This window comes from Melospiza georgiana, chromosome 5 (assembly GCF_028018845.1).
Source record: "Melospiza georgiana isolate bMelGeo1 chromosome 5, bMelGeo1.pri, whole genome shotgun sequence".
NCBI lineage: Eukaryota > Metazoa > Chordata > Aves > Passeriformes > Passerellidae > Melospiza > Melospiza georgiana.
Window position 1 is genome coordinate 32,753,138 of NC_080434.1, and position 14,624 is coordinate 32,767,761.

At 41.6% G+C, this 14,624-nt stretch overlaps 1 protein-coding gene across 3 annotated transcripts in view; it reads right to left on the bottom strand.

Moving 5' to 3' along the window:
- Positions 1-14,624, bottom strand: part of LARP7 (La ribonucleoprotein 7, transcriptional regulator) — a 29,114-nt gene that overhangs the window by 8,921 nt on the left and 5,569 nt on the right. Inside the window, exons 1-10 of one of the 3 annotated variants that reach the window (XM_058024866.1) lie at positions 13,371-13,534; positions 9,782-9,990; positions 8,729-8,829; positions 8,538-8,621; positions 5,743-5,907; positions 5,161-5,269; positions 4,305-4,679; positions 3,629-3,758; positions 1,027-1,175; positions 49-167 (exon numbers count right to left, since the gene is read on the bottom strand). In XM_058024866.1, coding sequence (XP_057880849.1) covers positions 49-167; positions 1,027-1,175; positions 3,629-3,758; positions 4,305-4,679; positions 5,161-5,269; positions 5,743-5,907; positions 8,538-8,621; positions 8,729-8,829; positions 9,782-9,989 — 1,440 coding nt within the window. In that variant the 5' untranslated portion in view covers position 9,990; positions 13,371-13,534. Of the gene's footprint in view, positions 1-48; positions 168-1,026; positions 1,176-3,628; positions 3,759-4,304; positions 4,680-5,160; positions 5,270-5,742; positions 5,908-8,537; positions 8,622-8,728; positions 8,830-9,781; positions 9,991-13,370; positions 13,535-14,624 lie in introns of those variants that run through there. The other 2 variants (XM_058024865.1, XM_058024864.1) reach the window with 2 other exon arrangements.

Sequence of the window (14,624 nt, forward strand, 5' to 3'; positions counted from 1 at the left end):
GGGTAGGAGGAAAGGCTAACAGCTACCCTGAGGTTACAAAGGCATTACCTTGATCTGCTTCCTGCCCGGCAGGGGCTCGCTGCTAATGATCTTCACAATTACTCCGCTGACAAACTGAGGCCCCATTGTGTTGGCCTTGGCGGGAGGGGCACAATCTTCACTGGTGGCTGGAGAAAAACCAGAAAAAGTTAAAAACAGGGTGGGGGGAAATAGAAAAAAAGTTTTTATATTTATTAGGTTGAAAAAATTTAACATTATGAAAGCACAGAAGTAACAGAGTAAATAAGCATCAAATATTGTTACTGCAGTTTGAGGTTTATTTAAAGAAGGTCATGATTGTCCAAAGGTTCAAGCCAATTTTAGTAAAAAAATCAGCTTCAAGAAAAAGTCTTTGAGACATTTTTAAAGTCCATAGGGTTCTTCCTACAAAGACATTTTATATTGTACCAATAGTAACCCCGCAGTTATAGAGTGATGATTAAAAACATGCGGAGGGCCATTGGAACATCAGTGTGGACTTTAGTGAAGAGACACAAAGTGTATTCAGAGGAAATAAAATAAAGAAGAATTCTAAACCAGAAATAAAAGTAGAAATTTATCTACAAAGATACAAATTCGAAGCTCTTACCCCTAGAGCTGATAAAGTCCACTTTCAAGCTGTTTTTTTAATACCTCTGGGACAGTTAAACCCAAGCTGGTCTGGCCCAAGATGCTGCACCAAGACAGCTGATTATTCATTCACTCTGAGGCCTAATCATGACAACTCCCTAAATATATCTATAAGCCTGGGAAGTGCTATATGCTGCAATATGCTGAAATCACTTTAGTATTTTCTTACATAACTCCTTAGTACCAAAACCACCAAAATATAGTCAGGGGGTAACTTTTACTATGTGACATTTTGAGAAAACAGCAGCATTTTACAAAACAAAACCTTCTGCAAGTGTTTCTGCAAGGCCAGGGTCTTGCACCACTTCTGTTTGCATACAGGAAACACTAAGGAAAAAAGACAAAACCCAGGATTACTTTTGTCATTTTCAGATTTCTGCACACCAGACTCCGTCTCCATTTCTCCCACGGGCTCAGGTTTGATTTGAGACATGGTTTTCTTTAAGGAGGCCATACTGGCTTTCTGCAGAGCCAAATATTCCTGCTTCAAATCCATCCATTCGGTCCTAAAAGCAGCAACACAGGCACAGGATGTCAGTTGCAAACAAAAACTGATGTTTAGAAAGTTACAGGTAATTGAATAGGTTACAAACAGCTTCAGGTGGACTTGGTGAACAGTGCAGACCATTCTGCCACCAGAGATGTCCCTGCACTTTGGTCAAATTCAATTTTTTCCCTAACTCAATCTCCCATGGCTTTGCTTTAGAGAGTTCCAGCAACATCAACCTATCATTTCAACAGAGTGGCTTTCAAATGTGCTTTAAATTCAGACAGCATTGAGAAGAGTTTGGTGAACTGTGGTTTCCACTGAACCTACACAGAGCACAGGCACCAAAATTCAGAGTTAATTCAGAGACAGTGAACTCTCAATTCAGTGAATTAGTTCAGTGAACCCACTCCTGTGTCACTACATTAAGAATCAGTCATTCATTTTCGAGAAAAAAATCATTGCTGGAAAATCAACAACTGGTTAAACTCACCAAAAACCTACCGAGATAAGGACATTCCTCCCTATTCAAATGCATTTTGGTTCAAAAATCCTCCCCATGGAAGCAATTTCTATATTTACATACATTTAACATGGAGATGTTTCTGCAAACAGCCAGAGCTTTGCTCCACAGCAACACAATGCCCGCAGTGGCACTGTGAGAACGACTCATTGTTACCCTAATCTGTGCTATCAAACAAGCTGATAGAGGATTTTTAAAGAGGAGGATATCTTCTGGTAATGGTTTTAGCTGTTAACACTGACAACTGTATACTTCAAAAAAGCATCCAGACTCGCCCAGGATCATACATTCTCAACGGAGCAAAGGCATTAAAATAACAAAAGAGCCACGTAATGATTCTTGGAGATAAAAAGGCAACACCATCCCATAGCAAGGTTTGGTATAAATACAAGCTCAAGGAGGAACTTTGTGACTCGCCCAGCCAAAGCAGAGGAGATCATGGAGCCTGAGCCAGGCAAGTATTTGCAATGCTTATACTCTTTAAACATTTTACTTTTTACCCTTTTGCTACAATTGAATTACTTTATTACCTTTAACCAAAACTCTTTGTGTTTGTTGCAGTTTGCTCAGAATGCCAACGGCAGAGGACAACCTTTTTTTTTTTTTTTTTTTTTTTTTTTTTTTTTTTTTGTGGACCCCTTTTACTTTAACATGGAGGTGCTTTCTGTGATATAGAAAAAGTAAGTGCTTCCATGTTTTAGTAGAGGTGAATCCTGATCGCAATCCTGAAACATCATCCTGGATTACATGGGTTTTTTGGGGTTTTTTTGGTTGGTTTTTTTTTTTTTTTTTGACCTGCACTTCGGTTGAAGATGATTAGATCCTGAAGATTTTTAGATCTGGGAAAAAATAAAGCTGTGAGCAGATCTTTTTCTAAGTGCCTAAAGTTCATTTGAAGCGATTTTTTCATTTTGAAGGTCTCCCTTTGCTTTAACATGGAGGTACCTGCTGCCTAAAAAAGTAAGTGCTTCCATGTTTCAGTGGCGGTGGATCCTAATGCTCGAAGGCGTTTACAGGAAATGTGCACAAATGTTTTTTGTTACTGCGGTTTTGTTTTAATTTTTTGTAGTTTTTCCCTTGAAGGACCCCCACAACTTAAATGTGGATGTGCTTGCTTTGGTTCTCAACAGTAAGTGCTTCCATGTTTTAGTGGTGGTGAATCCTTTTAATCTCAACACTCTCTGGAAATGTATCAAATAATAAATGTGTTTCTAAATAAATCAAGATATTGCAGCAGGAGGCGCCGAGGACCCCCTCTACTTTAACATGGAGGTACTTGCTGGATGCCTAAAAAGTAAGTGCTTCCATGTTTTAGTTGTGGTGACTCCTAAAAGCCCAACACTTTTAGATTATAAGGTTGGCAGAATTCTACACGTCAAGCTATGAAAATTCAACCTGGTGGTTTACTCTTCTTGCTACAGGCTAATACTGTTGCTAATATGCAACTCTGTTGTGTAAAAATTGGAATTGCACTTTAGCAATGGTGATGGACTGTCAGACGTACCAAGACTTGAGGAAAAAATAAGATTAAATGTTTGAAATATGGTGAATTAAATTTTTAAGCAATAAAAACTTCAATAAACTTTACAAAACGTGGTTTAAATTTCCTACAAGAGACTAAACAGTGCATACTACAGAAAAACATCCATTCAAACATTTCAGAAACATTAAAAATGTGGTACCACAAGTCAATATTAAGAATATCCCCGAGGTATATATACCAACAGCATTAACTGTTTAAACACTGAAGAGGCCAAACATAAAACGAGATTAAAACCTGTGGGTTTATTTCATAGTTACAGTAGGTGTGACAAGAATCAAAAATTCGGGGGATTTAGTTCTCATTTAGGAGGTCTCTTAATCAAGTCAGCCACGCATTTCCCTAGTACCACCATTAAGGAAAAATTAATCAGTGGTAACACAGAAAAGGGGTTATTTATTTCACCTACTTGGAGAGTACCCTGAGGGGAATGACTTCTTCCTCCATTTTGTGTCTCTCTTTGTGTTTTTTCTTGTGTTTCCTTTTAGATTTGGAAAGGGATGTGTCTTTTTTGTCTTTGTCTTCTTCTGCAGAAACTTCTATATCAAAAAAGGTCAAATGAAAAAAAAATATTTTAACACGGATAGTTAAACATTGTATTACAATAACATCACATTCAATATCTACTGCTCCTGTGTATTAACTGCTTCTGGTCCATTTAATTGAATACCCAAGTTTACTTTACTTCCTCACACCAAATCTCATTTCACTGCAGCTTTTCTTATCTCATGCAACAAATGCTTTCCCTTTTGTATTCTAATTTATTTATCTAGATTCCCGGGCTGTGTCATTTGCCCAGGCTGTCTGTTTAACCAATACTTTACAGTTCTATTGATATGAACTTCTTTGAAGTATTTTGATTTCTGATTAGATTTCCCTACTTTAGTGTTCCAAGTTCTTCCTCATTCCCTGTGTAGCTCCTCTCCTTGGAGTGGCTCCTAACAAGGTTTAATTTGAACTGCAGGGAACACTGATATGCCCAAGCTGATCTAATGCTTCCACTCTATCATTCATAAGGGATTTCTACAATTTCATTTCATTCTTGCATAGAAATTATGATAATTAATAGCGGCAAGAATTTTTACCATTGGAATCTTTTGGAACTTCTGTTGTTTCTTCTTTTATTGTTTCAACTTCATCTTTTTCAGCAGTTTTCTTGACTTTTGGAGCTGATGTCTCACCATCTCCTGAGGTGGTTCTTTTTCTCTTTCCTGGCCTGCTTTCCCAGGTTACCTCGGAGCTCTCAGTTCTGTCCCATTTCCTCTTTTCCTTTTTGGAGGGCTGCTTGGGGGGCTCAGTTCCCTCCATCTCAGAACACTCTGAGGGGGTTCTGTGCCTTTTAGACTTGGGTGCTGCCTCTGTTGTGTTGTTAGTGTTGGATTCCTTTGGCTCTGCAGCTGCCTGTGCATTACTCTCTTTCTTGATTTTAGATTTCTTCTTTTTCTTCTTTTTCTTCTCTTCTGGAATAAAAACAAAACGTTTAAAACTGCCCATGATACAACACTAGATTAGATTAGATTAGTTTGATTTAATTTTTTTTGGTTTTCACCTAACAGTTGCTGGTATAATACAGAATTGGTGATAATCGTGAGGAATATTAATGTGATTTATCATCAGTCTTAGAAAAAAGAAGGAGGGTGTCTGAGGTATGGGAAATTGCATTACAACACCAGAAATGAGGGAAAATGAGGTTTTAGTGATGAAGTTGCAACATAAATCTGGGATACTGGTTTGTAAATGACAGCAGATTTTTCATACTTCAGCCCATGCTGGCCAAACATAGCAAGATGAATTGTTTTTATGAAAAGCTTTTAAAACATGTGAAATTAAACTGCAGTAACACAGCAGGTGAGAATTTTCTCTTCAGAAGCTGAGGCACAAAACTGACCCAAGAAACTGAATTAACACTTCCCCTGATCCCAATAACTTAGCACCACTTACCTACTACAGTGGTGTCACTTGAATTCAGTGTAGGAACTGGTTTATTCTTTACTGTTTTGGGGAAAATCCCAGGTTTCCGTGGTGCTTCTTCTGGTGGATTATTCAAAAACTAACACAAGGAAATTGAGAACCAGAAAATCATACTTTCTTTGAAAAGTCTGCATCCAAGTTAAAGTTAAGACCAACAATCTTTATCACACTTCAATATATAAATACTTTCAAATCACATTTCAATACAGAAAATTAGGTATGATTGTGCTTGCTTGATGAAATTTAAACATCTTTTTTTTTTTGTTCACAGAGATCTCTTTCTGTAAAAGATGCCAAGAGCACCCAACCAAATTACTTACCAAAAAAACCACCATATTTGAAAGTTGTCAGGTTATTGATAGAATTAAATCTTTAAAGAATTGTAGGTCTGGGAACATGAAAGAAGAGCTAACTCCTGTTAAGTGAAGCTTTTAAATGGTGATATTTTGGGAATTTCTCTAAGATTCAGTGGGTGACCTAGTAAAGAGCACAGCGTTCATATCTCAATGTGTCTCCAGGAACAATGGCAGCAGCAGAGGCAGCAGCACTCACCTCAATGGCTTTCTCTGCTTGTTCTTTAGTTTCAAATTCAACAAAAGCAAAGCCCTTTGGATCCCCAGTGCTCCTGTACCGGGGGATACTGACGTAAACGACATTACCACACTTCCCAAACACCCGCTCAATCCAGCTGTGATTGACGTTCTTGGGAAGCAGCTCCTAAAGGAGAAAAAAAATAAATTGAAGTTTGATATCAAAACGTTGAGAGGCAAAGTATCCAGGCAGCAAAAAGTGACCTGAGAACAGATTTCTGAGCATTCATATTCTATAACAAATACATTATCTATTTCATTTACATGTTTCTCTTCTTCACATGACAGATAGCAAGAGCTCACCCACAGCTGGACTTTGCACCACAAAATCTCTTGGTAAATTTCAAACCTTGGAGGAAATACCAGACTGGCTTGTCTCGAACTACCCTCTGCAAAGCACAAGTTAATTTTTTTAATTGGTGGTAAAGCAGGAAGGTATCACAGAAAGAATTCCTGCAGGCCAGTAAAGAATCACTACTGATAAAATTTTTACCAGGAGCCAATATTTTCAAGTTTAATCCGTCAGATGAGCAGAACCTTTTTCAGCAGCTTCTTGGATGACAAAATTGTCTGATTTTTACTTCTATAAAGTCCTTAATATAGCAACACGTTTTAGCAGCTTGCAGACACGGTGTCTGAGTCCAGCATTTCCCCTCCCCAGCCACACAGAAATCGTGTCACACCAACATCTCACTAGACCAAACAGAACTCTCTCAATTCCCACTCTCAAATTCATTCCTAAACTACAACAGAGTTGGCACTATTTCACTTCTTTTTCACAAGTTACTGCACTAAAAGGTTCTCCTTGTAGGGAAACACTTATCACATTCAGATTTTCTTTTTTCATAAACTTTGCCATCCTCAGAAAAACATTTTATTACAGTTTGGCTTTAAATTGAAAAGCCAGTTACTTCAAGTTTTGTTCAAGTTTTAATAGTATAATAGTCTGTGGTAAAGCATATAAAATGCAGTACCTGAGCTACTTCTACTCTCCCCATTTCCACATACCAGTTATTTACAAAACATTTGGTCACACTCTTAAGCTTTTTATGGACAATGTCACTCAAAACTTCAAATATCTTATCTAAAAATGATATAGACAATGTATTTCAGAGTTCTAAGCAGTCCCGGTAATCATGCCAGGAAAATATTATGTCTGGCACATTGTATTTAAAAAAAAACAAAAGCCAACCACCTTTCCCGGGCTTTTGTTAAGGAAGGAATCATCGGAGCAGGTCAGCTCCTCCTTATCTGGATGGGCTGGCATTCTGGCCATGATTATTGTGTATGTTTATCACAGAAAACTCAGCGCTGTCTGGAAAATACTAACTCAGCTGCTGACAGCTACAGGTACACAGCAAAAATTGTACCTGTCATAAAAAGCAAATAGAGACAAAGCAAATAGAGACAAAGCAAATCCCACAGTGGCCTCAAATCTGGTAAAAAAATTGCCCAGGGTTTAAATAAGCAAAAGCTCAACCACCAGATTTCTTTCCAATCCACCACTCAGTTGGCTCCACAATGTAAGAGCATTTCACTCAGACCTGGCTGAAATACCAAGGTGAGATGCAGACTTATCCCATCAGCACAAGCCACTTTCATTTAAATTAGGCAGTCCTGCCAGTATCAAGGTGTGCTATTAGGAGGATAGTTAAAATTTTTCAGGTATAGTCTGCCTTGAAAAGAATGGTGTTTGTGTGTGTACAAAAGCAGAGGCACTTACAGTAACAGATCTTTTAAAGAGATAATGCTGTTTAAAGTACCCTGATAAACTTGGGAATGCAGCTAGATCCTGTTTGACGAAGCTAATTTAGTTGTTATTAGAAAGCTTCAACTACATTAATGCAATTAGCAAGTATTTCTTAATACCACTGGTGCACCTCTAACGGAATTTTAAAAGCCCAGTGAACACAGCAATAGCTCAGTGCAAGGAAACTGCACCTTTCCAGCCTGGGAAGCAGCACTTGGCTTGGCATTCAAAACCATTTAAGCTGGCACAAGAAGTCCCTGCACCAAACAAAGCCCTTTTTTGCCACTGCCACTCTCAGCTCTTGCTCACCTGCCTATGCTGAATTAATTTGTTTTACCTGTGCTGCACTGTGAAAAATGCATATTTTATGACTGGCTTTTTGCAAATATTAAAATGAATATTATATGTGTTTTGTTGGAAAGCAATGCTGTATTCATTCTCTTAAGTAGTGTGTTAAATATAGTCTTAGGTTATAAAAAAATGTTAAAATAGAAACGATGCTACGTAGGACACTTTTTAAAGAAAGGACTTGCAGCAAGATAACAGCCACAGCACACCTAAATCTTTCATTGATTGCCCTCTTATCAGAAGAAACGAACTTCTTCCCGCCTTGAAGGCGCTGTTAGGATTCAGAGGAAGAAGTTGACATGACCAGACAGAATCCTGTGTTTGAATGGAATTTATGCATCATGTCTGAAGTGTATGAATATGCAACGGGCTGTTGCTTTTAAGGGCTCGTGATGCCTAGAAAAAGGCACCCGGAGGTCAGTAACTCTTTGTCTCTATTGTCTCATATTGTCCTAATTCAAATTGTCCAAATTATTATTACTCTAATTGCACTATTTTTATAACCATTTTATTACTATTAAACTTTTAAAATTTTACAAACAAGTGATTGGCGTTTTTCACATGCACAATGAGCAGCAGCCAAGGAAAATTCTGATGCACAAACAGAGTTTCCATAGTTAGGAACAAAGGGACAGGGACACACCCAAGGCCAGCCTCACCACATAGACTGTCCGACTGTCCACGTCCGTGGGGCACTCGCCCAGGGGCTGCCGTCTCCTGATCCTGGTTCCTTCCAAATCCAGCTGAAAGCAGGGAGAAAGAAGGATTTCCCATGAGATTATTGCTGACTTCAGCACCCCAGCAGAACTCTTCCAGCACCAGCAAATCCAAAGGGTGAGATGTTCAATACCTCTACAACAGATGAACTTTTAACTGCCCGAGCGATCAGCTTGCCGTCAGTAGTCAATTTTTTCATCTTGTTGAAAGAAACAAGAAGTGATATGTCAACATCTAGGGAAAAAAAAAGTGTAATTATGAAATCAGGTGACGTGTTCTCCTGCACTTGTTTTCATGTGAAATTTAGTTTTCTTCTGTGCTAACCACTCACTATCAAAGGAATTTTTTTCTTTTACCTCCCCACTGATAACTGCTGGTTTTGAAAAGAAAGGAAGAAAATGTCCTTTTCTGATGTAGTTTTACAGCACAAAAAACATTTTGCATTGAAAATACGCCTGTCGTTCAACCACTCATCGAGTATTTAACCTGGTGCTGCCAACACAGAGCCCCTGCTTGCACCTCAGTTTTAACCAGTCATGCTGCTAAAACCTGGACAGAAAATAATGTAGCACTAGTCTTAATAAAAATTTACACATGCCTAGTATCTCTAGAAAATGCAGAGTGATTTTTACCTCTTTATTACTTCAGTAATTATTTAAGGGGGCCCTTAGAAGAGCTCAACCAACCACAAAAAATTGTCTGAAGTGACTCACAGTAACCCTAGAAACAAATACACAAGTTCTCACCAAACCTGTAGAGAGAAAATTAACAAAATTCCTATGCTTAACAACATATTCGAGTGACATTTTGATTTCTGCATCTATCTACCCTGCAAGACAAGTTCAGTACCTCTGAGGGCAAAATTACTCTTGTTTCATGCCTTGTTCTTAAAATTATGTAAGAATGGACACTGAAAATCAGGTCTCCCAAACAGTCATTTCTGCCCTGGCAGATGTCTTTGACCTAGGGTTGACAGGACAGGAGGAGAGCAAGAACAAATGAATTTTTTTTAAATCTAGTACAGGTTCTACCTCCTGGGCTGCTGATGCTGATTCCCAGCATGGAACTCCTGCCTTTCCCAGGAGAAGAAACACACCTCAAAATAACCTGTCACTGGTGCCAGCAATACAGGGAAGGACAAAGTGAAACTCAAGTGTTTACTGAAGTATACTGAAAATAAACTTACACCCATCTCTGGACTTCTCTATTTGTTCTCGAAGAAATCTGTCTTTGTGGAGATTGACATCACCAAACCAGAAATCCACTTGCTTGGCTATATCTGCCAGCACCTGCTTAACTCTTGACCTCTTCTTCTTCTCTCTTTCCTTCTTCTGCTCGGTGCTTTCTTCTTCCATGGCTTTGTCTCTCTCTGTTTCGGTCTCCATTCCTGTCATTCTGCCAAATGAGACATCAATATAATTTTAAAAACACAAAAGGGTTTTTTTTCAAGGAGTAAATGTTCTGGTTTAATCTTCTGCCCTGTCATCAGAAAAGCAAGTTACTTGCAAAAAAGAGTCTACAATAACAGAAGCTGAAAAGCAGGTAATTTCCCTCCTCATAAACATGCTTTTCTAAGAACTGAAAAAAGATACACAATTCTTTCTCCACTCTCCTTAACTCACACTACAAACCACTAGAAAGATCACACACAAAATCCAGGAGCACTTCACACTTCAGAGCTAACCCCGTATTAGCCTGGATCGTGGCAGATCTGCTAACAGTAAGGCTGGTTTTACAAAACTGTCTTTATTATGTCAAAAATGCAAACCACTCACTCCAGCAGCTACCAAAGCCCTGCCCAAGAGCAGTAGGTCAATAAAGAGTCCCCAATGGCAACCCCGGGTCTGTCACAACTCCAGAACAGGCCCCTGGAGAATAAACCCTACCTAGAACCAAGTGACTTGCTATACAGATTCATCTTGAAAAACATAAAACCGTTTTATTGCACCGATTCATCTCTTTTGTTCGTGTTTCAATTCGCTGTAGCTGAGACCTGCCAGTCACCACTTCAGTACCTCATTTCACACCGGCAAAACAATGCGGCGCTGCCAGAAGCAGACAGCTTTTGGAAAATTAAATTACCACCAAAATTAAAGCCATTAATGTCGCAATCACCATATGAAAGACTTCAGCAGCAGAGAGGGAAACAGAGCGCAGCCATCAGAGAGGAAGCCCACCTCGACAACAGGATGGCAAAATGGAAATGGCCCCCAAATTCTTGTGCAAATGAGGCTTCCTCAGCCGGAGATCAGCTTCTCCCCCGCTGGGAGCTGCCGACTCCAGATAGCGAAAGGTCAGCAGTACCCTTGGAAAGATAAGGCAGGTAAAACGCTCAGCAAGTTCAAGCTCCACTCCAGGCCTACAGCAGCGTTTTCAGATTAATAACCAGCAGGCAACACCTTTAGTAACCGGCTGAGGGCTGCACTGAGGCGCCTCACAAGTGTAAAATGGCACTACGGGCTGTCTGTCCTGGCTGAACAGCATGCAGGGACCGCAGCAACACCTCAGTGTGGCCCAGGACAGCACAGCTTTGTTTTAAAAAGCATTCTGAGTCACTCAGCTCGGGGACTTCCTTCCCAGAACAGGGAAAAGCAGCTGCAAGCTGCACTCCAGGCTTTCCTCTCACTTTGTGCTTTACAAACGAAGCTTTGAGGAAAGCACTTCAAGCTGCTCCCGAGTCAGAGCAAATATCAATGATTAATAGGTACATAAAACCCCAGTAATTAGTTCAGCAATGCCCACGTGCCCGGGTGTAAGGCAGCCCGTGTTCCTCACATGCCAACTCTCACACTACCAGCACTACTGTGATAAACACATTAAAATCAGAGCAAAGCAAAAGCAGGGGCAAAACCTCACACTGATAAAGCAAAGAACATTCTCCCCAAAAGAAATAAAATCGCAGTGCCTGTGTGTGCCAGTGTGAAACCAGAAAAGAGGGGACAATTAAACAGGAGGAAGGAACTTCAGGAAAGCGAAGATAAGACGTAATAAATAAACAAATAAACAACACAGCTGCACACTCATCTATAGACTCGATAAAAACCAAAGATTTCAGTGCTAACCTACACACAACCCCAGTTTCTATTATTATCAACATCTGGAAAACAGAATAAAATTCAACTGTAATACAAGGCCTGGAGGAAACACGGTGCAGATATAAAATATAATTTATGCTTTTAAGCACGGATGCAAATGTTTTTTTGCCTCTGGTATTTTAAAAATTAAAATGGGGTAAAATGGGATGAGGGAAAAAAAAAGAGGAATTCAAAATACTTTGTGTACTATGAAAATGTTTTTGTGGAATCACGGGCAACCCTAGGGATGTACTGCAGAATAAATGCAAGTATTCAGCAAACCTGAATCTACTTAGAAAGACACATCCTGAAACATTTGACACCAATACAGACACAGGCAGAGCTGCAGGCTGAAGTTCCTGCCCTGCCCTGAAACGTCTCTCTATGCAAAGTAAGGTTACAAAGGACAGGAGTTAATACATGGGGGCCAGCAAAAATTTCTTAACCTAAAACCAGAAAAACTTCTACTTTTCCCCTCCCATTTTACAGAATGAAACCAATGCATTATTTTAATCTGCAGTTTTAAGGCATTCCATGGATTTCATGAAACTGGTATGCCCACAGGCAGAAAAGGCTTAGCTTCCACTTGACAGTGATGAGTGTTAAAGCTGTTCCCACACCTAGAGAGATCCCTGGGTGCTGGTTGTGCCCTTCCCTCTGGCACCTCAGGAGGGGCAAAGTGGATTTATTCCTGTTCAAGACTGGACGTGGGACTTAGTGCCGTGGTCTGGGTGACAAGGTGGGGATCAGCCAAAGGTTGCACTTAATCTCAGAGGTCGTTTCTGTAGTTATAATTAAAATATATGCCAGCACCAGACTCTGATTGGGTGGATTCACCTGTACGACACCAAAAGGACAGCCCAATTTCTTCACAATATCTCACCCTCAAGAAACACAAGTGAATTTTAAGAACTTATTTCTGGTTCTTCCCTGTGGTGACAACCAGGTGATTGGGGAACTGAACAGGCAGCAGAGCTGCTGGAGGTAAACAGAAGGAATAAGTACAGGGAAGCAGAGTGGAGGTGGTTACAAAAACCAAGCGTTCTGCGGCCCAGGTAGCTGCTGCATTAGACCAAAACCACTGAAAATCTATGGGAAAACTTCACCTTACTTACTCCTCAAGTAAGGGGCAGACCACAATGTGAAATAGATTTTTCTAGCTCTGACTTATGCTGAGAAGCCTGAGCACCACACACTTACCAACGACCAGGTACTGACCACTGCAGGTGTCACTGCTGAAGGGAGTTACAGATTATACCGACACAACACTTAAAAAAACAAGCACAGACTAACTCTGAGGGGCCCAAAGCCCCCTCAGCACGAGTTCCTCATTTCACCAGGCGCCAAGACACGACACCACGCACAAGAGTCACCTGCGGGCAGAACCACCTCAGCGCCCGGGGGCAGTGGCCAGCCCTCAGGAAGGCGCCCCACAGGTCGGGATCAGCGGGCACCGGGAGAGGAGGATGCGGGGGGCGGGCACAGCGCGGCTCAGGGCTCCATTGCGGTGACCTGAGGGGCCCGACGGGCCCGCCCCGCCCCGGCCCTGAGGGGAGCGCGCGGGGGCGTCAGGGGGTGGGGGGGGAGCTCCGCGCGCGGGCGGGCGGGCGGCGGGAACGGCGCTGAGGGGCCCACAGCGCCCCCTGCCTGCGCCGCCACCGCTGCACCCGGCCAACCCACAGCCCCTCCGCGGCCGCTGACCTGCTGCTGCTGCTGCTGCTGCCGCCACACCGGCTCGGCTCCGCCCAGCCCGTCTGCGGCTCCGGCTCTGCCTCCGTCCCCGCCGCTCCCGTCGCGAGACGCGCTGCGCGCTCCCCGGCTTTCCAAGGGGAAAAAAAAATAATAAATAAAAAAAAAGCCCCGCGGCGGCGCCCGCGCGTGCGCAGCGGCGTCGGGGGCGCGCCGGGCTCTGGGCGCACGTGACTTCCTCCCGGCGGGGCGGCGCGGGCGTGGTGACGTCACGCGGGCGCGGCGGCGGGAAGTTCGTAAAGGCGGCGGTGCCGGCGCCGCCATCCCCGTCCCGCTCCCGGTGCCCGAGCCCGAGCCCGTGCTGGAGCCGCTGGGTAGGAGCGGGGCGGCCGCCCGGCACACCGGGAGGGGTGGCGGGCTGCGGGCCCTCGGGGCATCCCGCTGGGAGGATGGTGTGGAGTGCGTCCCTTTGGCTGTGTGGAGGCAGCGCCGGTGACAGCGGCCGGTCCCGCTGCCCGCGGCGTTCGTTCCCCGGGAGCTCCCCAGGGGCTCGCGTCCGTCCGGCTGCTCTGAGAACTCAGGGAATAAAACTCTGTCCTCAAACCGGGTCCAAGGATTGCCACCTTGTGAAGCGCCTAAGGAGCTGGCAGCCATAAGAAACAGCGCGAATCTTTCCCCTGTCCGTCATATAAACTGCTCCTCACCCATCCAAAGTATATATATCATGTTATATATTGATATATCAGTATTAAACATAACATATTTATATTAAAATATTAAATCAGAATTTCATCTAAGTATTATATATAATATACCTAAACATTAATTCTAAATATTTTATGTAATATTTATATATGTATTGTATATAATCTACTTAAGTATTAATTCTAAATATTTATACTTATCGATAACATTTATTTAATATTTACATAAATATATAATATACTTAAATATTAATTCCAAATATTTATAGATTAAAATTCAATATAAAAATTTACTTTAAAATATCTCATGGTCTAATTTCAAATATGCAAAGAGGTTTGGCTCCACGGGAAGTCAGTTATTTTTGCATGAGCAACTCCACACCTGGGACAAAATCATTCTGGTAACAGCTTCTCTGCTATTTTGGATTTGTTTTTTTGGTTTTTTTTTCTGCAAATAAACTTCTGGAATTTTATTTCAAGTAATTCTGAATTATTCAGCGACGCCAGCCATTCATTTAAATGAATGAGCTTGTCTAAAAGCTGTAAAACATCTTGACATCTA